The sequence below is a fragment of the Otolemur garnettii genome, unplaced genomic scaffold (genome assembly GCF_000181295.1).
Source record: "Otolemur garnettii isolate 467f Iridium unplaced genomic scaffold, OtoGar3 scaffold00043, whole genome shotgun sequence".
Lineage (NCBI taxonomy): Eukaryota > Metazoa > Chordata > Mammalia > Primates > Galagidae > Otolemur > Otolemur garnettii.
The window spans coordinates 1917532-1943081 of record NW_003852438.1 but is presented as its reverse complement, the minus strand read 5'-3'; the positions used below and the strand labels follow the sequence as shown (position 1 = coordinate 1943081).

At 33.7% G+C, this 25550-nt stretch overlaps 1 protein-coding gene across 1 annotated transcript; it reads left to right on the top strand.

Annotated features, from left to right (window-relative positions):
- The first annotated feature begins 806 nt into the window (after positions 1 to 806).
- CCDC122 (coiled-coil domain containing 122) lies at positions 807 to 21356 on the top strand. Its single transcript, XM_023513638.1, has 6 exons — positions 807 to 854; positions 2166 to 2214; positions 2731 to 2846; positions 9003 to 9401; positions 10174 to 10290; positions 20973 to 21356. The coding sequence occupies exons 1-6, from the start codon at positions 807 to 809 to the stop codon at positions 21120 to 21122; spliced, it is 879 nt and encodes a 292-aa protein (XP_023369406.1). The 3' UTR covers positions 21123 to 21356.
- The last annotated feature ends 4194 nt before the right edge of the window (positions 21357 to 25550 follow it).

The following is a 25550-nucleotide window of genomic DNA, read 5'->3' as shown; positions in this document are numbered from 1 at the left end:
CCTAAGGGCCTAAGATGAAGAGCCCACTGAATTTAGTCTTGGATTTAAAGTGAGACCACAGTACAGTCGTGTGTCTTTATTTAAGCATATTCAGCTACTTGAGAGTAAACAAAGCAATTGGTTAGGATTTTTCCAGGGAAGTAGGACAGGGAGTGAGCTGTAAGGGAAATGAAGGTTAATGCAAAGGGATCTTAGGTAAGAAGAGAAGAATACATGAGGGGCTGAGGAATTGTGTGGAGGTAGAAGAGTCAATGGATTGAAAGCCTTGGTGTGGTTGAAAGTTTACTTAAAGTGTAAGTACTAGATGTAATGAGCTCAAAAAATAAAAGGTGATTTGAATCTAAGATGATGGATGAGGTACAGTTATACTCTGTGGGAGTGTGGAGAGGACAGATGGGAGAAAACATCAAAGAATTGAGAGATCAGGGCATCATATGTACCATCTATGTGGATGTTGAAATACCAAAGAAATATAAGAGGAGTAGTGATGGAGAAATAGTAAGACAGATGCTATGTTTTAGGAGAGAGGAGGAGCGATCTGGAGGTTAGTTAATAATAATAGGAAAGGGGAGGCTTAGCACTTAGAACAATGTCTAATATAAAGTAAGCATGATATAAATATTTACCATTGTAATTATTTGAGAGAACTGATGGAGTACAAACGTAAAGGGCATACATTTTCAAGGCAGTTAGGCAGAATTAAGGATGAAGTCTGTGACCATGAAACCCAAACTAAAAAGCTAGAGAGAAAAATCAGATTTGGATTCATTAGCACTGATTTGTGTGGTAAGCAGAAAGGACACAGTATGAGCAGAGTAAATGGTCTCAAAATCAGGGAAGACCTCATTAACGAGGTAAGTTTAAAGTGAGATTTGAAGAAGTGATGTGAAAAGACAGAACAGAATCATAAATTGTCAGGGTGATTGTGACAATCTGAAGTTAAGCATGCAGGATTTCCTTAGTTATTAAGACATCTCTAGGTTGATTTGAGTCCTCTCATTTAGGAAGGAATTTGGCTTTGTTTTTCTTTCTTTTTTACTTACAAGGTTTTAGTCCTCTCAGTTTTGTTTTGAAAGAAAACAGTTAGCTAGTACATTAACATATTAACTTTGAATATAATCAATCTTTAGGAAAGATATTGAGTAATTTAAGGAGAAAAATACTCCTTCATCTCATCAGTTACTCTTATGTGGAGAATAGATTAAAATATGATTTTAAATCTGCTAGGACTTACCCTCCCCCAAATAGTACTGGACAAAAGTGCTATATTCCCCATTTTCCATACCCATGGCAGAAATTGCTAATCATTCCTGGCACTGTTTCTCACAGATTCTGGTTTTAGTTTCATAATCTATTTCATCATAGTACAGGAGGTACCTGTCACTAATCTGTAATAATTACTCTCTATATGTAGTCTGACAGTTAAGTTAAAAAACTCACCCTACAAAAAGTGCTACATATCTCATGGCCGACTATCACTATGGTCACCTTTGAGGTACTCTCCTTGGAAGCTATGTACCATCACCAGCACCTAGTCTACCCTTCAGAACAATTTTGGAAGTCTGTTTTTTGGGATGGCCATCAGAGCTGTCACCATACAAGGTAAGACAATTAAGTTTGTGAACTCATTCCAGAAAATAAGGGTGGACTAGGTGCTAACACCAGTGCATAGCATCCTAGGGGAAATACCTAGAAGCTGGTGATCATAATTATACTGTGCAGTGAGATAGGTAGCACTTTTTCTAGGATGAGTTATAGACTTAATTGTCTGAACTCTTTTGTCAGGTACTGGTGCTAACTAAGCATGTTGTATACATTACTTTAATCATCACGACAACCTTATGATGTTTGATAAATGAGGACATTGAGAATCAAAGGAATTAAGGAACTTATTCAGGGTCATAACAGCTAAAAAGCAGAAGAACAAAGATTCAAATAAAGTTTCACTTTCCTTCCAAAAATCTCTCATTGAACTGTTTGTCTTTTAATTCTTGGCACTAAAGATAAAATGTCATTGTCATTCTTGTGACATGTTTTACAATTTAACTTTCAGCATCATCACTATATGGCAGGAAAAAACAAAAGTGAAAAATTATCAATATAGATTATTGTGTTGGAGTTAAGAAGGTAAAGGAAAAAGAGCAAAGAGGCGATTACAGGTGTAGAGAATGTCAGACAACAAAGAAAGGAGGAGTCAAGGACTTCCCAAAGAAGGTAATAAAGCAATCTCAAGAAAGAAATAACTAAAAAATCAGTAACAACAAAATAGTATCATGATAAATTAATTATGTTAAAATTGATAGCAGATTATAAAAGAGGGAAGCAGTTAAACCAGGAAGAAACATATATAGTGTTTAGAAAAGGTATAACAACCTGAAAATACTGGCCTATAATGAAAATTCGTCAACTGTAATTGCTCTAGAGTTGTTATGGTAACACTATAATTATAGCATATGTGCAAGTGGTCTGGGAAAAAATTAGAACAATCAAAATATTTATACTGTTCCATAAAGGAACAGGTATAACATTGCAGTAAGCAACACAGAATTGCCTATTATTACTGCTTTTGATTTTGGTTTTGTATATAGTCAGGGAAAATTACAAATCCTAAATTTATTTTATTTATGAGAAAAAAAGCATCAAATTTTTTATGATTTTGAGTAATGAAATATAACTATCCTAAAATGCCTGCATTTTAATTTTTATTGTGTACTTTATTCTTTTGTCCAGTTATAGGTAACGAAGGCACATCTTCATTAACAGATGTTGTAGAGCAAGTTGCAAAGCAACAACAATCACAAGCTTCAGAAATAGAAAAAAACAAAAAAGTCCTGTTCCATTTGCAGGTAGCCTATTTTGTAGTTTTTAAAATGTCTTTACTTGCTTCAAAAGTATGTTAAATTAGTGATAAGGAAGTTATTAAGAACATTTAATATTGGCTCTGCGCCTGTGGCTCAAGAGGCTAAGGCGCCAGCCACATACACCTGAGCTGGTGGGTTTGAATCCAGCCTGGGGCTGCCAAACAACAATGACGGCTGGAACCAAAAAATAGCCAGGCATTGTGGTGGGCGCCTATAGTCCCAGCTACTTGGGAGGCGGAGGCAGGAGAATCGCTTAAGCCCAGGAGTGGGAGTTTGCTGTGAGCTGTGATGCTACTGCACTCTACCCAGGGCAACAGCTTGAGGATCTTTCTCAAAAAAGAAAAAGAATATTTAATATTGGAAGTCAGTATTAAATTTATTCTGTCTCAATTATTTTGTTCTCCTTAAGTAAAGTTCATATGAATATTCTAGTTTTATGAAACTGTTTACACTCCCAATATATAAAGATTCAACTATGTCATTGCAACTATGTATAACCATATAACCTCACATGTGACAAAGAATTATTTCAAATTCACTTATTTGATAGTTTTTCCTAAAATGCTGAATTGAAGGAAGGTTAATTTTTAAGACAGTGTTTCTAAAGCTGTGACTTGTGAGTTATTCATAGCAATTGAACATTTCAAGTAGCCTCCCTCTATGTCCCTTCTCTTTCATAATATATTCATAATCGCACTTCAGGGTATTTGGGAGCCATGCATGGTCTTTGCAAGCAGCATAATTAGATATAACAATACTCTGTAAATATAACTAAACAAATAAAAATGAAAACCACGTCTTTACTTGTGACTTGTATGTTGTTATTAAATACGTCATAGAAGTGAACTGTCTAGTTTGAAAGGCCAAATTTGCCCACTTCTGGCTTCATGATTGAATTTTTCTGTGCCCCTGTTTTCTCAGTTATAAAATGGAGATAATAGTAGGTCCTGCCTATAAGGTTTTCATGAGGATTAAATGAGTTAATTTGTAAATAATGTCAGATATCCTTGGTGGGGTCCAGGTGGACAGTGGAGTGCCTGTTCTTGAAATTGGCTTTAAGTATCATAGGTTTATATGTTTAGGAAAAAGACTATATAGGGTTTAGTACTGTCTGTTTTCCTAGGCACCCAATGTGGGTCTTGGAACATACCCCTCCTGGATACGCATCAGATTCCACAAGTTAAATAGCTTAGTCCCACAAGATTGCTCCCACTTCATATGCTAATTACAAATCCCAAGCCACCCATACTTCTAATCAATTTGAAAATTTTTTAGAATGAGTCACAGAACTCAGGAAAGCAGTCTACTTACTATTACTGATTTATTATGAAGCATACAACTCAGTAACAGCCAAATAGAAGCAATGCATAGAGAAAGTATGGGGGAGAGAGCATGCATGGAACTTTCCATGCATACCCTTTCCTGGCACACCACCCACCCAGCCCTTGATGTGTTCACAAGTTCAGAGCTCTCTGCACCCAACAATTGAAGGGGTTTTTTTTGTTTTTTTTGTTTTTTTTTTTTGAGATGGAGCCTCAAGCTATCCCCCTGGGTAGAATGCCATGGCATCATGCTCACAGCAACCTCCAACTCCTGGGCTCAAGCGAGTCTCCTGCCTCCACCTCCCAAGTAGCTGGGACTACAGGCACCCGCCACAATGCCTGGCCATTTTTTGGTTACAGCCATCATTGTTGTTTGGCGGGCCGGGGCTGGATTCGAACCCGCCACCTTAGGTGTATGTGGCTGGTGCCTTAGCCGCTTGAGCCACAGGCGCCGAGCCCAGTTGAAGGTTTTTTATGGAGTGTTTATAACTTTGGGATGATTCATTATTAATTTAATCTCTAGACTCTCTCATTTTAGGAGGCTGAGAAAACAGGGCTAAAAGTTCCAGGCTTCTAATCAATGATTGGTCTCTCTGATAACCAGCCCTCATCCTGAAGCTATCTAGGATTTTACCAAGAGTTAACTCATTAAAACAAAAGAAGCTCCTATCATTCTTATCACTTGGGAAATTCCAAGGTGCTGTGATAGATGTTTGTCCCTTCCAAATCTGATGTTGAAATTTGATCTCCTGTGGAAGTGGGGCCTAATGAGAGGTGTTTGGGTCATGAGGGCAGATTACTTATGAATAGGTTAATGCCTTCCTTTAGGGAAGTGAGTTCACACTTTTTTTTAATTCTCTTGAGAGCTGATTGTTAAAAAGAACCTGGCAGCTCCCCAGCCCTGATGCCTCTCTTGCCATGTGCTTGCTGCACATTGGTTCCTCCTCACTTTCTGCCGTGAGTGGAATCCACCTGAGGCTTTCACCAGATGCAGATGCCCAATCTTAAACGTTCTGACCATCAAAATTGTGAGCCAAATCTTTTTTTCTAAACAGACTATACAGCCTCAAATATTCCTTTACAGCAACACAAAATGGACTAAAATACAAGAGTTTTAGGAACTCTGTACCAAGAACCAGAAACAAAGATAAAAATGTCTTTCTATGATACCATACTACCTGATTTAATATTTATTATACAGTATAGTAATCAAGATAATGTGATATAATTTCAGGCCAGACATATAGATCCATGGCATTAAATAAAGTGTCCAGAAATAACCCCACACATATCTACTGATTTTGAAGAAGTACCAAGGCAATTCAATTCACTGGAGAAAGATAACCTTTTCACCAGATAGTGGAGGAAAAATTAGATATCCTCATGCAAAGAGAAAGAGGGAGGGAGGGAGGAAGGAGAAAAGAAAAGAAAAAGATGGGAAGGAAGGAAAGGAAGGAGAAAGAAAGAATGAAAAGGAGAGAAAAGAAAGAAATCTCTCAAATTTCACTTCATGCCATATATAGAAATTAACTCAAAATGAACCACAGGCCTCAATGTAAGAATTAAAATTGCAAAATGTCTAGGAGAAAACATGGAAGAAAGACTTAGTGGTGTTGGGTTTAGCAATAATTTATCTAATAGGACACACAAAATTGGTTGAATTTCACTGAAACATTTTTTTTTAGTTTGTGCCTCTAAATATACTATTAGGAAAACAAAAAGGAGGTATCTTTTTAAGACCCTTTGGGCATTTGGGTTGTCACAGACTGGGAGAAAATGTTTGAAAACACATCTGACAATGTACTTATATTTGTATTATGTATACACAACCCATTAGAATGGCTAAATCTAAACAGACTGACCATATATACCAGGTTGGTATAGCAGATCCCTCTAACTAGAACTCCTAGTTAAATAGAATGTAAAATGACAGCAACCAATTAGGAAAACAATTTCTTATTTCTTAAAAAGTTAAACCTGTCCCTATCATATAGCCAAGCCATTTAACTGCTAGATATTTATCCAAGAGAAATCAATGTATAGGCCCACTGCAAAACTAGAAATAACCCAAATGCCCATCAGTTAGATGAAACTAGTGGAAAAAGCATGATATATCCATATAAGGAATATTACTCAGCCATTAAAAGTGAAGAGCTATTGATATATACATTAACCATGGGTGAATCTCAAAATAATTATGCTGACTGAAAGAAGAGAGACTTAACACTATATTAAATGATCATTCTATTTATATAAAATTATTGAAAATCAAACTAATGGTTAGTGATGAAAAGCAGACCAGTGGTTGCCTAGGAATGAAGAGGGCAGGCAGGGCAGTACAAAGCGTTAGGAGGAAGCTTTTTGGATAATGGATATGTTTATTGCCTTAATTTTGGTAATAGTTTCGTGAGCATCTAAGAATGCCGAAATTTATCAAATTGAGAGTTTAAATATGTGAAGTTTACATCTATTTTTCCTCAATAAAGCTATAAACAATAAAAGAGAAGAAGGGAGAGAGAAAAGGAGAAGAGGAAGAGAAAGGAGGAAGAGTTGGGGGGAGGAGGAGAAAACAATATAAATCTAGTGTAGAGTAGAAATGAATTAAAGGAGAAAAGTACTAAAGCCCATAAGAAAAGTTGACAGTTAATTATATTTGTCCAGGAAAGACAAGAGGCCATGATCAAACTGGTGGAAATGTCATCAGTAAAATTGATAGCCTGATGTATCTGGCAGGGCATGTGTCCCTTTCCTGACCATTTCTTGTACATCACTCATTCACTCTTTTAATAAGTATTTATTGAGCAGCTAGCTACTTTGTGTCAGTTCCTGTTTTGAGCACTGGGAAGATGATGGTATAGAAGACAGACAAGGTTCCTGTAGCCACCTTGGGAGTTTGGGGTCTGGGAAAAGTAATACAATGGAAAAAACCACTGGAGGATCTTCAGGGAAATGACATGGTATGATTTATGTTTTGAAAAGATTCTTCTGCTTGATATGAGAAGCCTCGTTGGGGGACTGGATAAAAACAGGGAGACAAGTTAGAAGTTAAGTTATGCTACAAAAATTGGACAGAAGTGAATTGGGAGTTTTTTCCTAGAGCCTACCCCTCAGATTTGCTGAGAAATAGGTGGTGAGGGTAAGGGGAAGGGAGGAATCAGGAATGACTTCTAGGCCTTTGGATATCCAGGTAGAAAGTGAATACCCAGATTTTATTAAAATTGGAAAGACTCACAGAGGAATATGTTTGGTGTGTGTTTTTTCCTAAATATGTATGCTTGAGATATCTTTTAGACATCCAAATTGAAATGTCAAGTGAGCATTTAAAATATCAGAGCTGAAGATAAAAACTGGGGCTCATCAGCAGGTTATATTTTTCAGTGAACTCACCTCTCTTGTCTCTGCCAGGAAAAAGATAGAGGGGTTTGCCTTTCTAACACAGTGCCTTTCTCCCAGCATTATAAATTATTTATTTACAGACAATGGCCATACTAGGGAAAAAGGAGGATGGCAGATGACCTGGAGAGTTGTTTTTGTTGGAGTATCTACAGAATTTGAGGAACAGTTAAATACAGATAATAAAGACAAGGGAAGAAGTAATGGTTTAGGAATATAGGAGTGTGGTAATTAAAATTTTTGGTCCCTATTTTTCATCCCTCTGTATATCCACACCATTTTCCGTATCATTAGAACGCTTAATGCTCTCCCATAATGGTGGCCACACTTCCCCTAGACACTGAGTTTGATCATGTGACTAGCTGGGATATTAGCAAATGTGATTCAAGTAAAAGCTTTAAAAAACTCTGACATATAGGAACTTCCATTCTTTTGCCTCTGCTGTTATCATGAGAAGGACATGACTGGGGTGGCCCACTGGAGGAGGTATGCCTAAAGCAAAGCCAAGAAACCTTTGTCAGCCCAGTAAAAGCCAACCTATATCATCTTATAACCAGCCAACCCCCTAGATAGTTGAGCAGCAGAACCTCCTAACCAGCCCCACCTGTTTCCAGTCATGTCAGCAATAAATACGTGGTTGTTCTATGCCACTGAGGTGTTGTGGTTCTAGCTGGGTGTAGAACTCACAGCCACTTACATCCAGTGAATCACCAGCAGAGTTCAAGATGTGAATGTAGATGAAATTACTCAAGGAATATAAATACAATGAAAAGAGGAAATTATGATGACTAAACTCTGAGGCAAACTTGTATTCAAAAGAACAGCTGAGATTAAGAAGGAATATCCAGATATAACTGAGGGGAACCAGAACAGGGTAGGGTGGTGTGGAAATAAGGCTTTAACAAGGAGGCACTGGTTAGCAATGCCAAATGCCCCAGAGAGGCAAACTAGTTATCTTTATATTCATTTTACAAATGAAGAAACTGAAGTTTGGGTGGAGTAATTAAGTTTGTTATACATGATCATACAAGCTAGTAAGCAGCAGTAAAAGCATGAGAACCTGGACATTTTGATTCTTAATGCAGGGCTCCATTATTTTTATCATATTGTCTTGAGTTTGTACTTCTGATGTCTATAAATATTAAAATGATTATCATATATATAAAATACTAAGATAAAATGATGTGATTTTAATTTTCAAGATTATATGAACATTAAAAAATAAGAAAAATATAACAGATTTTTCTGAGATTATAAAATAATTGTGTTACTTTAGTGTATGTTTTCTTCTGTAATACATCAGTTTTTATTAGATAATATATATTTTTATGTTAAGTGATTTTTCTATATTATAGATCAAAATAATGACTTTCCTTTTATGTTTAATATCATGAATTAATAATGATAATATTAAACTATTTTACAGAATGAACTCCAGGAGCTTGAAAAACAAATAGCAGTTGTCTCTGCAGAAACCAAAGAAACAGAAAGACAAATTGATCAGCAAGATGCTACCATAGAGAATATCAAACTTCAGTGCAGTATCCTAGAAACTCAAATCAAATCCTTACATTCAGAAAATGTGAAGCTTAAATTTGACATAGAAATGGCCCAAGAGGATTTTGAGGGACACATGATAAAATATAATGAATATTATATAAAAATAAAAGCACATAAAGATAGTATGAAGGAGGTAGAAAGCAAATGGCCATTTATGATTGAACTCCATGAAAAGAAAGAACTCGTTAAAAAACTAAGAACAATGAAAGAAGAACTCATGCAAGATCTCCAAAATCCAGGAGGAAAGAGAGTAACACAAGTACAGGTTTGCATTATTACTTAGCAAAACCTTTTCTATTATTATTCATTTTTTGAAAGTTCATATACTAAATGATAAATTCATCATTAAGTTAATAAAAAATACTATTCTGCATTTAGAAACTAACAAGTCTTAAAATGTAGGTAAGTACATATGTTGTATAACAACTATATCAAGTGTGCAAATGCATTAAGAAACACCCACAAATCCTTTGTGGATTTATGACAATATATGGTCAAACAAAATCACAGTGAATAGTTAATCAATTGGTTGCAGAAAGTATAATTCCCAAGTGTTGAAGCCTCAGCTTCTGTGCTCCAGATCCAGCTATGGATCCAGACCAATTCAGATCAATTTAGTATGCTTAATGCTGTTAATGCAAACAATATGAATTAATAATTGCATCTTAATCATCTTTCTGTTTCTCTTACTGTATTTTTCAAGACATTAGAAGACACAGACTTAAAATATAGATCATTTCTTGCTAGAGAATTAAAAAGTATCCTTTACACTGTTGGGCAGTTAATACCATGACTATCATTTTCCTTTATGTCTTATTTTCATTTAGTTTTTAGTTTTATATGTTTTCAAATCTAAGGTGTTTTATTCAGATAATAGCTCTTTATTTTGCACACACATAGAAGTAATATTCTAATCCTATTTATCAAAATTGAATTTTGATTTGGCTAGTTTTCCAATTATAGAAATACTAAAAATCCTGGATTTATATTGACTACGTCTTTTTTATTTGTATATTTTAAATTTTATAAACATACAGGAAGACATTACAAAGTTAAAGGATAAAATTACAGCTGTAAAAGAAATTATCAATGAAAAAACTTGTTTTCTTGAGGAAGAAAAAAAGACACATGAAAAACTTAGAAAAGAAATAGAGGTAAGTCTTAATTATCTATATTTCAGTGTTATATGGGACCATTTTTAAAAGTTACATTAATATTTTCATAGTTTATTCGCAACTCAAAACAGATGAAGAGCAAGAAAGAACTATAAAGTTTAGTAGATAAATACGTAACTAGATAACTAGATGTTCATTCAAAGATGTTCAAATATGTGAATGTATTTAAACAATACCAGAACTCACTCCTATTTAAATCTGGTCTAGAATTGTTCTAGCTTTCATTTCGCCAACAATTTGATATCCAACTAATGGTTATAATACAGAGGTTATACTCACAATTAAAAAGGATGCCCATTCCTAGACGTCAGAGATGCCTCAAAATACCTTCAAACTTCTCTGATTTAATATTTGCAATTATCAAGATTCAAAACAAATGTTAGGCAAAATTGAAAGTGTGACTAAATTCTTAAAGCATTGTGTTACAACTAATAGACTACTATAGTCATTATTGTTTAGAAAAGGAGAGCAAAATATGGAAAAGATGTTAATAAGGGCAAATAAAAAATGATTTTTACCTTTAATACATCAATTTAGGAAATAAAAAGATGCATATTGCCACTTTTCTTTTAACTAATTTGACATAATACAAAAAACTAAGGAATGTGAAGATAAAACCCCTACCTTTACATATTCTTTCTAAGAAACATGTTGATTTTACTGTATAGTTCACAAGGAATCCAAATAAATAAGAAATTATTTTGTCCTTATAGATGGCAAGATTTATTATAAAACTATAAATAGTTAATATATAAGTGGTATAAAAACAGAAAAAAAAATGACTAATGGAAAAAGGATCCTGAAATAACCCATGTATAAATGATACAAATAAAACACACACACTTCTGAAAGTATTCAAGGCAATATGAGAAAAAACTTAACTATTTATGTTAGAGAAGCATTTCTTTTAAAAAACAAAACACCTACAAACTCTATGATTAAATATTTTTACTTTTGACTACAAGTTTCCAGCTAATGGAAATACACTATAACAGGAGAGAAGACTCAGTTCTGGAGAAGATATTTTTAACATGTGTAAAAAGACTTATTTTTTAAAACATATGTGTTTAAAAAATCAATGCAAAATACAACCAATCTCATTAAACATACGAAGTTGATAACTAAAACCAAATGAGTTTACACATTTAGCCCATAAAATTATCAGTATTAGAGTTGGTTAAGCTGTGGAGCATCTAAATTTTAACACACTATTGTAACTGTGTTTTGGAAAGAAACTTGAAATTACCTAGTAATTTTTTTTAAGGTATAATTGTCATGAGGATAAGTCCACAAATTATAAGTATTTAGTTTGATTAATTTTGACTAGTATACGAATGTATCTGCATTACCATTACCTATATCAAGATACAGAACTTTCCCAGAATGTCCAAAAAGTTATCTTGTGCCTCTTTCATTAGGCAACACTATTTAGTTTTTTAAAAACAGCTTTATTAAGATATAATTTACATGCCATGCAACTCACCATTTAAAGCACATAATTCAGTGACTTTTAGTATATTTATAGATGTATATAACATTCACTCAGGTTAATTTTAGAAATTTACAACACTTACAAAAAGCAACATGTACCCTTCATCTATGACCCTTTTGTCTTTCTAGTTTATTTGCCCATATTTTTGTTTCATCATGTTGTTTCTTCCTTCTTGATGTTCTGAGATTTCTTCTTATATCACTTCCTTTTTCTTTAGAAAATTTCTAGGCTCGGTGCCTATAGCTCAACGGGCTAAGGCGCCAGCCACGTACACCTAAGGTGGCGGGTTCGAATCCCCAGCCCGGAACCGCCAAAACAACAATGACGACTGCAACCAAAACAATAGCCGGGCGTTGTGGCGGGCGCCTGTGGTCCCAGCTACTTGGGAGGCGGAGGCAGGAGACTTGCTTGAGCCCAGGAGTTGGAGGTTGCTGTGAGCTATAATGCCACAGCACTCTGCCCAGGGGGACAGCTTGAGGCTCTGTCTCAAAAAAAAAAAAGAAAATTTCTAAATTTTTTTCTTTTGGGGCAGGTCTGCTAATGATACGTTCTTTTATTTTATTTATTATCTGATAATGTCTTGATTTCTCCTTCATTTCTGAACTGTGTTTTTGCTAGATATGAATTCTGGGTTGACAGTTCTTTCCACAGTTGAAATATGTTATTTCACTTTCTTCTGGCCTCCATGATTTCTAAGGAGAAATCTGCTGTCATTTGAATTGCTTTCCCATATACAATTGTATGTAAGGTATTTTGTCTTGCTGCCATCAAAATTTTGTCTTTAGTTTTTAGAAATTTTACCATGACAAGTTTTTTTAATGAATTTCTTTGGATTTATCTTTTTTAGAGTTATCTCAGATTCTCAATTCTGTCAGTTTACATCTTTTGCCAAATTTGAGATTTTTTAGCCATTATTTATTTGAATACTTTTAAACTGTCTACCCTCTTTCTCCTCTCTCCTCTCCTTCTAGAACACTCATGACACAAATATTAGATCTCTTTTTTGTAGTCTCATAGGCTCCTGAGGTTCTATTGTATTCTCTTTTCAGCCTATTTTCTCGCTGTTGTTTAGACTGAGTAATTTCTAGTGTGCTTTCAGTGATGGATTTTCTTTTCATCAGTTCCCCACATCTGCTATTGAAATCCATTTAACTTTTCATTTTGGTTATAATCTTTTAGTTCTTAAGTTTCCACTGAGGTCTTTCTCGTATCTTCTTTCCTTTCTTGAGACTTTCTATTTTTCTAGGCATGTTTGTCATTATTTTAAAAATATTTTTATGATAACTGTTTCAAAATACTTGCCAGATAGTTTTAACTTCTGTGTTATCTTGATGTTAGGACATGCTGATTGTGATTTCTTATTCAGTTTGAGATCTTATTAGCTTTTGGTGTTATAAGCAATTTTCTATTGAAATCTGGACATGTTTTAAGATTCTGCCTCTTCATTAGTTCCAGATGGTAATTAGGTACAGATTCTCCTGCCAGTTTCTATTGACTCCACTGACTCCCATGGAAGGGGGTTAGGGATTCATATTACTACTGGTCAGGAGTGGGAATTTTGGCAGGCCTGTAGCCTCTGCTGATACCACTATGGCTTGGTAGGGGTAAAGATGCCTTGTTAGTGGCCCTCTCATGGCCCTTCTTGACACTGTGAGGATATGGCCTCTCTACTACTGAGCAGTGACAAAGTTCTTAACTCTTTTCTAGGACTTCTTTCTGATATTATGCCAGCAAGGAGAGGAATGATTACCACTTGTTGGGAGCAGTGGTCCAGGATCCTCAAATTGGTCTCCACTGACAATCCAGGGCATGATTTCTCATTGCTTAGAGAGATTTGAAACTCCTGGCTCCCTAATTAGTTTTCCCTGGTACCACCTTAGCAGGGGTTTTAGGAAACTTCATTACAGCCTAGCAATGAAAAATTAGCCAAATGTTGTGATGGGCACCTGTAGTCCTTTGGGAAGCTGAAGCAGGAGGATCTCTTGAACCTAGGAGTTGTAGGTTGCTGTGAGCTAGGCTGACACCATGGGACTCTGGCCTGGGCAACAGAGTGAGACTCTGTCTCAAAATAAATAAATAATAAAAAAAAGGTGATATAGGGATTTTAAGATAAATAAAAGCAGATAGATTTTGTTTCCACTAGACTCATAGAACAAGAAATGTTAAAGAAAAATAAATTTTAAAGCTGAAAGAAAATGGTGTTGAGAAAGATTAAAACATGAAAAATATGGGTACATAAATGAGTATTTTTCTTTTTGTGAATTATTTAAAAGCCAATTAATACTTTAAAATAAAAACAATAGCTGATCACAGTGGCTCATGCCTGTAATCCTAGTACTCTGGGAGGGCCAAAGGAGGTGGATTGCCTGAGCTCATGAGTTGGAGACCAACCAGAGCTAGAGCGAGACCCCATCTCTAAAAATAGCTGGACATTCTGGCAGGTGCCTGTAGTCCTAGCTATTCAGAAGGCTGAGGCAAGAGAATCACTTGAGCCCAAGAGTTTGAGGTTGCTGTAAGCTATGACACCTCAGCACTCTGCCAAGGGCGACAAAGTGAGACTCTGTATCATAAAACAAACAAATAAATAAAAAATAATGTATTTTGAGTTTTATAATACATGTACAGTAAGATATATCTCAATAATGGCCTTTTATTATAAAGTTCCAACATTTTCATGAACTGGTATGGTGCATGTATTAATCGAAGCTAGATTGTGAAAAGTTAAAGGTACTTACTGAAATTCCCCATGCAGTTTTAAAGAAAGAAAACATACGTATAGTATAGTTAGCAAGACAAAGGAAGAAATAAAATGGAAAAATAAAAAATAATTAATACAAAAGAAGACATAAAAGGAGAAAGAAAGGAAAAAGACAAAAGGGACTAATAGAAGACAAATATGATAGACTGAAACCACAAAATATCAATAGTTATATAAAATGTAAATGAACTAACCACTCTAATGAAAATAGAGAAATTATCAGACTGGATAAAAAAATCAGGGTGCAGTAGCTCACACCTATAATCCCAGCATTATGGGAGGCTAAGGAAGGAATATTGGTTGAGCTCAGGAGTTCGAGACTTGCCGGAGCAAGAGTGAGACCCCAATTTATAAAAAACAAAAATAACAACCAAAAATACCTAGCCAGGCACACAGCAAGCGCCTGTAATCCTAGCACTCTGGGAGGCCCACAGCTGGAGTCTGAGGTTGCAGTGAGCCATGATGTCATTGCATTCTGCTCAGGGCAGAGGGTGGGACTCTCACTCAACAACAACAACAACAACAATTAAAAAAAAAAAGCAAGGAAATAAAAAGAAAAAAATTAAGCAAGGAAATAAAAAATTAAAAAAAAAATCAGCGTTCCTATTCTCCTCCTCACAAGAGATGCACTTTTAATTTAAAGGCACAAATAAGTTGAAAGTACAAAGATGGGATAAACTATGAAGACACAAATCTTAAGAAACCTCTATGTTAATATCAAATTGATTTCAAGATGTGGAGTATTAAGCAAGTTAAAGAGGGAAGTCAGTTCACCAAGAAGGAATAACAACTGTATATGTGTATTTACCTAATAATAGAGCTTCAAAATACCTTAGCAAAACTAACAGTACTAAAAAGAAGAGATAAATCTACAATTATATCAGAAATCTTAACTTTTTTTCAAGTAATTGATAGAATAATACAAGAAAATGAGTGAACATTTAGAAGATTTGAATAACTTTTCTACCATCTCCAACTAACTATGGATTATACTTTATTTTCAAATGCACAAGGAATATTCAACAACATAGACAGTATAGTAGATGATAAATTTCAAGGAAATTGAAATTCTTTTATCATAGCAGAATTCAATTAGAAATCAACAATGACAAAATAGCTAGAGAATACATTAACATTTGGAAATTGAGTATTACAATTCTAAATAACCCATACGTCAAAGAAGAAATCACATGCAAAATAAGAAAATATTTAAAACCAAATGATAATGAAAATAACATATGGAAAATTATGGGGTATAGCTAAAGTAGTATTTAGAGAAAAATTCACTGGGTTTTATGCTATATTAGAAAACAGTAAAATATTTGAAATCAAGTATCTAAGCTTCCCCCAGAAGGGATTATAAAAATAAGATAAATTCAGCCAGAAGTAAATGGAAAAAGTTAAATCATACAGAATAGAAATCAATAAAATAGAAATCAGAAAAACAAATGGGAAAATAACAATAAAGCCAAAAGTTGAAAAGATTAATAAAGCTGATAGACTCATAGCAGTAGTGATCAAGAAAAGAGAGAGATAGTGGGAACATTACCTCAGGCGGTACAGACTTAAGAAGTGTGATAAAGGCCTATTATGAACAACTTTATGTCAAGAAATTTGATACCTTAGAATAAACAGATTCCTTGAAAAAGACAAATACCTTAATACAGGAAGAAATCGCATGTTTGTTTAGGCTTATGATCCATTTTAAATTAAACTTATGAATGATATAAAATAAGAATAAATGCAATTGAATTTATTACAATTAAAAACTTCCCCATAGGAAAAAATTCGAGACCAACACATTTTCACTGGTGAATTCTGATATGTTTAAGGAAGAAGTAATACCCAACCTATACAAATATTCAGTATACAGAAAAGGGAACTCTTTTCCTTTCAAAAGGCCACATAACCCTGATACAAAAACAAATGACATGTTTATTAGAAAAGAAATTATAAACCAATTGCCCCTCATGAACATAGATGCAGAAATCCTTAACAAAATATTTGCAAATTGAATTTAGCAATATCCAGAAAGTCTGATACATTCAAACCAAGCAAGTATTATACCAGGAATAATAAAAATATTTGAAATGCAAAGTTTGTCAAACTGTTAAAAATCCAACCTGTAACTCATTGTAGGAACATAATGACAGAGGTAAAAAAGATGAACTCTTGATAGGTTTTAGAAGCAGGATTGGACAAAATTCAGCACCTTTAACAAATTTGTTGAGTAACAAATCTCAACAAATTAAGACTAAAGAAAATTTTTTCAACTTGACAAAGGGCATCTGTAAAAAACTTACAGCTAAGAACATCATATTTACTGGTGAAATGTTGAATGTTTTCTCCCCTAAGATGGAGAACCAGACAAAGATGTCTGATTTCACCTCCTCCATACAGCATCATCATCATTATTATTTTTGGAGACATTTACTATGTTGCCCTCAGTAGAGTGCTGTAGCATATAGCATTATTCTTGTCTTACAACATTGGTTAATGTTATAAGGCAAGAAAAAAATATGTAAGGCATAAAGATTGGAAAGAATGAAGTAAAATTGTCATTCACAGATAGCATAATTATTTAAGTAGAAGCAGCCTGAAGAGTCTACAAAAAGACTAATTAGAACGAGTAAATGAATTTATTTACTAAGTTCATAGTCAAAATATAAAAGTCAATTATATTTGTAAGTAGTTTCTAAGTTTACTAAGTCATAAGTCAAAATATAAAAGTGAATTATATTTTTAAGTAGTTTCTCTGTAGTAGTAGTAAACAACTGAAAAGTGAGATGAATAAACTTTTTTCATTAACCCTAAAGAACATAAAATACTTGCTAATTGATTTTATGAATAAATGTGTATAACTCTATATTAAAAATATTGCTGAGATGGGTGGTGCCTGTGGCTCAAACGAGTAGGGTGCCATCCCCATATCCTGGAGGTGGCAGGTTCAAACCCAGCCCTGGCCAAAAACTGCAAAAACTGAAAAAAAAAAAAAAATATATATATATAGCTGAGAAATTAAAGACTGCTAAATAAATGGAGAGATAAACTATGTTTATGGTTTGTAAAATATAATTTTAAAATGTCAACTTCTCCCAAAATGATTAATAGGTTTAACACTGTTCCATAAAGCACTGTTGAGTATTTTTTTTTTAGAAATTCACAAGATGATTCTAAAATTTATGTGATGAAAATGCAAATGATCTAGTAAAGCCAAAACAATCTTGGGAAAGAAAAATAAAGTTGTAGGATTTATCCTACCTGATATTAAGATTTACTACCTATGGTTATCAAGAAAGTATAGTATAGATAAAAGAATAAATGGACCAATGGAATAGAATAGAGTTCAGAAATTAATTATATTTTATCAATTTGACAAAGTTGTCAAGGAAATTCAATGAAGAAGGGAAAGTCTTATCAATAACTGTTTATGAAATAATTGTATATCTATCAGGAAAAAATTAACCTCTATGTCTACCTCACAACATATACAAAATTTCATTTGAAATGGAGGATAGATGTAAATGTAAAAGCCAAAACTGTAAAGCTTGTAGAAGAAGCTGTAAGAGAATATCTTTATTATGTTGGATTAGGAAAGATTTCTTAGGATACAAAATACACTAACTATAGGGTAAGAATATTGATATATTAGACTTAAAACTTTGAAACTTCTTTTCTTCCAAAGAGACCTCTAAGAAAATGAAAAAGCAAGCAGAGGGTGGTAGCTCACATCTGTAATTCTAACTTTGGGTGCCTGAGGAAGGAGGACTGCTTGAGGCCAGGAATTCACAACCAGTCTGGGTGACAGCAAGATCCCATCTGTACCAAAAAAAAGAAAAAAAATTTAGCCAGGCATGATGGTGATGGTGTGTATCTGTAGTTCCAGCTACCCAGGAGGCTGAGCTAAGAGGATCACTTGAGTTCAGGAGTTTGAAATTGCAGTGAGCTATGATTGTGCCACTCACTCTAGCCTGGACAACAGAGTGAGACCTTTTCTCAAAAACAACAAAAAATGAAAAGGCAAAAATCACAGGAGGAGTAAAAATATTTGCAACACACACACACAACTTTCACCTTGGACTTACATATAAATAATTACTGTTACCACTCAGTAATATTATAAAAGACAGAGAGCCATTTTTTAAATGGGCACAAGATTTGAATAGAAATTTTACAAAAGAAGATACAGGATGACTGATAAACACACGAAAAATCCTCAACACTCTTAACACCAAAGAAATGCAAACTAAAACCACAAAGAGATGCTATCTATACCCTACCCTTTAGTCTTAGAAAGATGAAAGATTCCATGAATGATAATAATGAATGTTGAACAACTGGAAAGATCTTGCATTGCTGGGGAAATTATAAAATGGTGCAACTGTTTTGGAAACTGGTTTGACAGTTTCTTAAAAAGTTAGCATATATATAACCTATGTCTCAACAATTCCTCTCATAGGCATTTGCTCAAGAAAATTGAACATTTTTTTTATGCTTTAAAAACTTACATATGAATTCTCATAGCAGCTTTATTCTTAATAGCCTCAAAAGTGAAATATCCCAAATGTACCTGAAAGGGACAATGGATGAACAAATCGTAGTATATTTATAAAATGTAATACTACATATACTACATATCAATGGGTAACTTTTTCAGCCTTATTATTCTATCATTTTATTAGTTCTTTTAAATAAAGGCATTTTACTACATTGAGATACCATTTTACATCTACAAGGATGGCCATAACCCCCTGCCCAAAATGAGTATTTTCAAAGCTGTGAAGAAATTGGAACCCTCATATAGTTCTTGTAAAATAGTGCAGTCATTTTGGAAACTGGCTGGCAATTCCTAAACAGTTATATACATACTTACTATATGACCCAGTAACTCCATTTCTAGGTATATGCCAAAGAGAAGTGAAAACATATATCCACATGAAAACTTGCACATTAAAATTGATGGCAGCATTATTCATAATAGCCAAAAAAATGGAATCAATTCAAATGTCCATTAAATGTAAAATAAAACATGGTAAATCACACAATGGGCTATTACTATTTTGCAATGAAAAGGAATAAAGTTCTGATACATGCTACACTGTGGATGACCCTTAAAAAATATTATCCTAAGTAAAAGAAGCCAGTCACAAAAGACTATGATTTCATTTCTGTGCCATGTCCAAAATAGGCAAAATGTATATAAAGAGAAAACGGATTAGTGGTTTCCTACTGCTAAGGGGTGGTGGGAATACAGAGTGACTGCTAATGGGTAGTAGATTATGCAAATGTTTTAAAATTGATCGTAATAATAGTTGCACAATTTTGTGAGTATGCTAAAACTATTGAGTTGTGCACTTTAAAAGATGGATTTAGTATGTGAATTATATCTCAATAAATCTGTTTTTAAAAAACAATTGCGTGTTCTATGCATAGCAAATATTAAACATCAGAAATTTTGACTGACTTTCCCATGGCCTGACACCAGGACCCTTATACATGCAATGGTACTTCATTGCCTTCCAGGGCAGCATCTGGCTCAGCATAAGTAGTGATTTACTTACCAGTAGAGAAATGTACTACCTGCTCTCCTAGATCTTTTAAATCTGTAGATCTGTGTTTCAGTGAACCACTGGATACAGGAAACAGAAAATGAAAAACTGATGTTAAAAGAAAAACTTTAGACAAATATAATAAAGTTTTACTGAACAAAGAAGGATTTGAGAATCAGGCAGCCCTCAGAAACAGGAGAGGTTCAGAGACCTCTGCTTTACAACATGGGCAGGCAGCATTTGTGGACAGCATTGCTTTTTTTTTTAAGGGATCTGATCAGTTAGAGGCCTGTGATCGATTGAAGCTTAGTTGCTTTCTGTGATTGGTTGACACAGTTATCTGTTGTAAAAGTATATTGTAAAAGTATACGTTTTCAGTTAGTTTAAATACTAGGTTAAGTTGCAGTTCCTTACATAGGGACTCAAAGCACAGAGTCCATCAGGCCAAGTTTAGTTTAACACTGGTAACTGTTCTGACAAGTAGAATGTACTCCAACATGGACTCTTCACTTGGGTTCACATGCCAAACACCATCACTTGATGTCTATGAAAACTTGGTCAAATTACTTAAACTCTTTCATCTTTGGTTTTCTTACACAAAAATGAGGATAATAATACCTATATCATAAAGTGTTATGAGAATTTAATTATATGAGAAAGCGCTCAGCACAGTATCTAACATGTAATAAGTATTGAATAAATAATTATCATACAATTACTGTTTATTTTTATTATCACTGTTATTTACAGTGACTAGTTTCTAATTAAGTGCTTTCCTTTTTAGAGTAGTCAAAACTTCCTTTATGGCTGTTTACTATTTATACTTCATAAGCTCTACTGATGTGTGCTCCTTTTTTAACAGGTTCAACATAAGAGATATGATGCAATTCTTAAGCGTTTGCATTGTCAACTGAAAAAGCTTCAGTCAAACAGAAGACAATGGCAATGGAACATTCACCAACTGGAGAAAACTGCAGCTGAACTAAGGAAATGTATTAGAATGCAGGAATAACATGCCATAGGGCACTGTGGAACATAGACCCTGCCAACAGAAATTATGGGACAGAAGGTTGGGAAAATCTTTTGATTTCTTGCTAACAAACTTCCACTACATATAGCAGAGGCCTGTCATCCATCTGGTAAAGTGCCTTCCGACCCTACACTTGATAGCTCTAGATAGAGAAAGGAAGGCTTACAGGTGGCTAGTGGAAGAGTCTGTGAATATTTTGAGAATGTTAAGATGTATTATGCTCATAAATGAAGTAAAACTTTAGAAGAAAAAAAATACTTGAATTTTCAATGATTTAAATTAAGATAATTTACAAATGGTGTCTATTTCAAACTTTTTATTATAATTTGTTTTGTTTATAACTGCCTTCAGAGTAGCCCATAAATACTGATATTTATAATAATATTTTTATACATCCAATGCTTCAGATATTCTACTCAGAAAGCAAAAATCATTTTTATTGGTTATTAAATGACATATTTTAAAGTGTTGCAATGCATAAAATTTCTCATTCACTTTTCTGTCTATAAATTCTTTTTGCCTATTGTGATTAAATTAAAGTTATATTATGTAAGGTAACCTCTGAAGAGTTTTAATTATTATAGACTGACATACATTTTTTTTCCATCGGATAGTAAATGCTACATCCATGGCAATGAAGCAAATATTTCTTGTCCTTTTCTAGATAAAGCACCTCCTTTCATGGTTCCATTGAGTCAGATAGTTAGAAACAAAACAAAATATTAATTATTGGATATATGGTTTTTAAAGAGTCACTTATAGGATTAAGTGATTTCAAGCAAACAATATCAAAAAGATATTTCAAATCCATTTTCTCCTCACCTTTCTATAGCCATGAGATTTGGTTAAGAGTGTAGCTGATATAAAACCTGATATTTATAATCTTATTATGTCTAACATTAATAGTTTTATTATGGCTTACCATGGCTAACACATCTAATGACTTATCCTGTCACACAATCAGCTTTGGTCTATGATTCAGAAAAACATCTACAAATGGAAGTAGTTAACATATGAATTATCAGGAGTACCACCTCTGTGCAGCTGGAGACAAAGCTGAAGCAAATGCTGACTGTATAAATATATTTTAATTTAATGAATTATTAAAAAGTTTTTCTTATAGTTATACTCCATTCCATTTATAGCTTATAAAAGAGAAATTCTAGCATTCTAAACTCTTTTTATAATGGGATTCAAAATATTTATACATGGTAACACGTTGGGTCATATTTTTGTAAGTTTATTTTTCAATTAACATATAAAGAAAATAGGTTTAATCTGCTTAAATGCCCTATTCATGAAAGCAATTTTTAGTGTCTAAAATATCCTTGATATAATACATGTGCCTATTTAAAATTTTTTCACAGTTATTTGAAAGAGAAACATTTCTTCCTTTCTCTTTCTAAACTTGAAAACTATTTCAAATAAATAGAGGCTTTTGGATTAAGAAGAACACAATTATGAAGTATCTCAAGCCTAATGATTGAGTGGGTATGGTATTTCAACACTGTCTAAAAACTCCAAACTGAGAAAATTGAAGTTATTTTTTATTCTATTTCTATATAACTCAACCCAGCATAGACTGTGACCTCTTTTGCCTCCTCACACAATGCTTCTGGGCTAAAATTCAGTCTCTTTTGGGTAAACATGCAACTCAGAATTCTCCTCTTTCTCATTTTCTCCTGGTAGTAGTGGTCTTAAGTTTCTGAGGTATTTAAATTGTTTTGGCATCAGGAGCAGAGCTTTGGTCCAAGTGTCCTTCTGTGCCCTCACTGGCGGCTGCAGAGAGGCAGTGCATTCTTGCTGGTGTCCAGCACCATCTGTCTGTACTATGCCTGCAGTTGTTTTTTCTAGTCAATAAGCTCAGCTTCCTTATCCAATCATGAGATCTCCTCTGGACCTATTTAATTTTCTCTATAGGTTTTATTTCTTTGGAATCTGTTATTCTATCCATGCATTCTTTTCCCTTTTCTGCTTTCTCTGGTATTAACTGAGTTTTATAAGGTTCTCAGTGTTTTGAATAGCTCAGCTAATATTTTGTCTCTAAATATACCCAGTCTTTTGCAAAGGAAAGCAGTGATATCAAAAATATTATTTCTACTATGAATTTTTTAAAAAAACTAACATGAAACTCAAAGCTAACAAATTACTTCTTAATTCTCAACAGTTATCTGTCCTGACCTGATAGGTGCTATTACTTGAATGATGATTAAAAGGTAACTAGTGCAAGGAAGTAGAAGAAGGGAAAAAAATACTCAGTATCTCAAAATATTACTTACTTCATAGAAAATCTTTGGGCAAGTTATAGTTGATGAATGAAAAGAATTGATACCTACTACTAGAATTGATATCTAGTATTTAAGATACTATGGAAATCACCAGGTGATACACATTAAAGCCAGTCAAGTCTACCATCATGAACAATTTCATGGGCAGTCTAAATGTTCATGGTACCTATTAGGCCATGTCTCTCACCATTAGCTGATTAATCATGCTATTTCTAAAGCACTACAGATATTAAATATTAATAACACTAAAGAACAGTAATGTACAGAGTATGCTGTGCCCTATTTGGAAAATTGTATATATTATTTCACTTATTTCTCAAAAGAATGATTTAAGGTAAATATTATTCCTAATTTACAGAGGGAGTCTCAGGTTAAGTAACTTACCTAAGAACTCATCACACAGATCCTCAAGGTTAGAATTAAAATCCAAAGCCCTATTTTGACAATGTGGCACTATGAGAAAATTATTCCAAGAGTAAGCCTGAATTTTACTATAAATAGTTATTTTCTACAGTTATTATTTTTATAGATTATAGGGCATATAATAAATTTAATCAATGTGAAATTTAGTTATTAAAAATAAATAGCGCTCAAATGCATAGGTAACACTATATGTGGGTCAGGGTCAGTAAAACATTTTGGCTAAGGAAAGTAGTATTCTGTTTACAAAAGATTGCTTTGGCCTTTTAATGTTCATATAGGAATTTTTAGTTAAAACTCTAAGTTTCTATATTATCTTACATTGAACATGGAACTCACTGGTCATCCATAACAGTTACAATATTAAAGGGCTTTATTAATACTGTAACTATTTGGAATTATTTCAGGGAAGGCAGTCAGGGATTTAGGAGAACATGTTTTGATTTTAGTTGCTCATAGTTTAGTTTCTCATATTTTTAACATTATGAATATTTTATTTTTCATTAACTAAGCTAATGATTACTGAAGCTAATGAGCAGAAGCTAAAAGTTATGTAGCTGTCAAAAATAGTGTATGTTATTTGAATTTATAATGTATCTCTAGGGGAAGCATTTATTTTCTTTGCTGTTAAATTTGGCAATATACGGAATGAGTCTTCTATATCACATTAGCTACCATGTAACACTTTCTCCTGAGTGTTACTGAACTATGACCAAAACCAAGAAAAATAAATTGAAGCAAATACTAAAACCAAAATAGATTTATTCAATACATAGCTAAGAATGGGATGCTTCAAATTGCTTTTTCTTTTTCCGTAATGTTTCATTTAAATGATGGCTGTGAGCTCTAGATCTTTAGAAAAATAAAAATAGCATATGATTTGGTAATGACAGGGTTGCTGTTTATATAATCCAGTGAAGATAGACATGAAGTACTGAGACCTCAGCCTCTTAATTAATGAGACAATGTATTCCAAAAGCAAAACCAGATTTGATGTGATAAATACTTCTAAAAGCCTTCTTACCCCAAACCTTTCTGGCATAAAAACCATGTCAAAATTGGAATAAAACACTTAAATTACAGATATTTGTTGGCATTGCTCAATTACATAGCACAAAGTAATTTAGAGGCCATGGTAACACAATGCCAGTCTAAGATAAATTTTTAAATTTTTTTTGTCCAAAATAAAGGGGTCAAGACACATCATCTACTTTATCTGCTGTTGTTACTCCTCCAGACATTATTTTACAAAGAATAGTATCCTGAAGGTGGTTTCGAGATTGTTTCTCCCTGAACCCGCAGTGCTTCTTAAATGTATGTGACATGAAAAAGAAAATCTCCAGCGAGACTACAATTTGCATGAGTTGTTTTATTTTCGGTGATCTACTATTAGCTAACTTACACACAGTGATCCAGCCAGATGTTAACACATCTACTTGGCAAAACATCACATGGCTTTTTCTTCATCCACCTTTTCTACAGAGACTGTGTATAGCCACTCTCGAGTGTCATTCCTGAAGGTGAGACCTCTCTGAGAACACTTCCATCCTTCAGATGTAATATTGGCTTTGCTGGGCAGTTTAATTTTTAATTTATACATATTTGTACGAAACATTCAATTCTTAGATCCATCCTTTTTGTAACATTCCGCTACTTTTGATTATTCATTTTCTAGGTCTTTTAGTCTCAATCTGTCGATGTA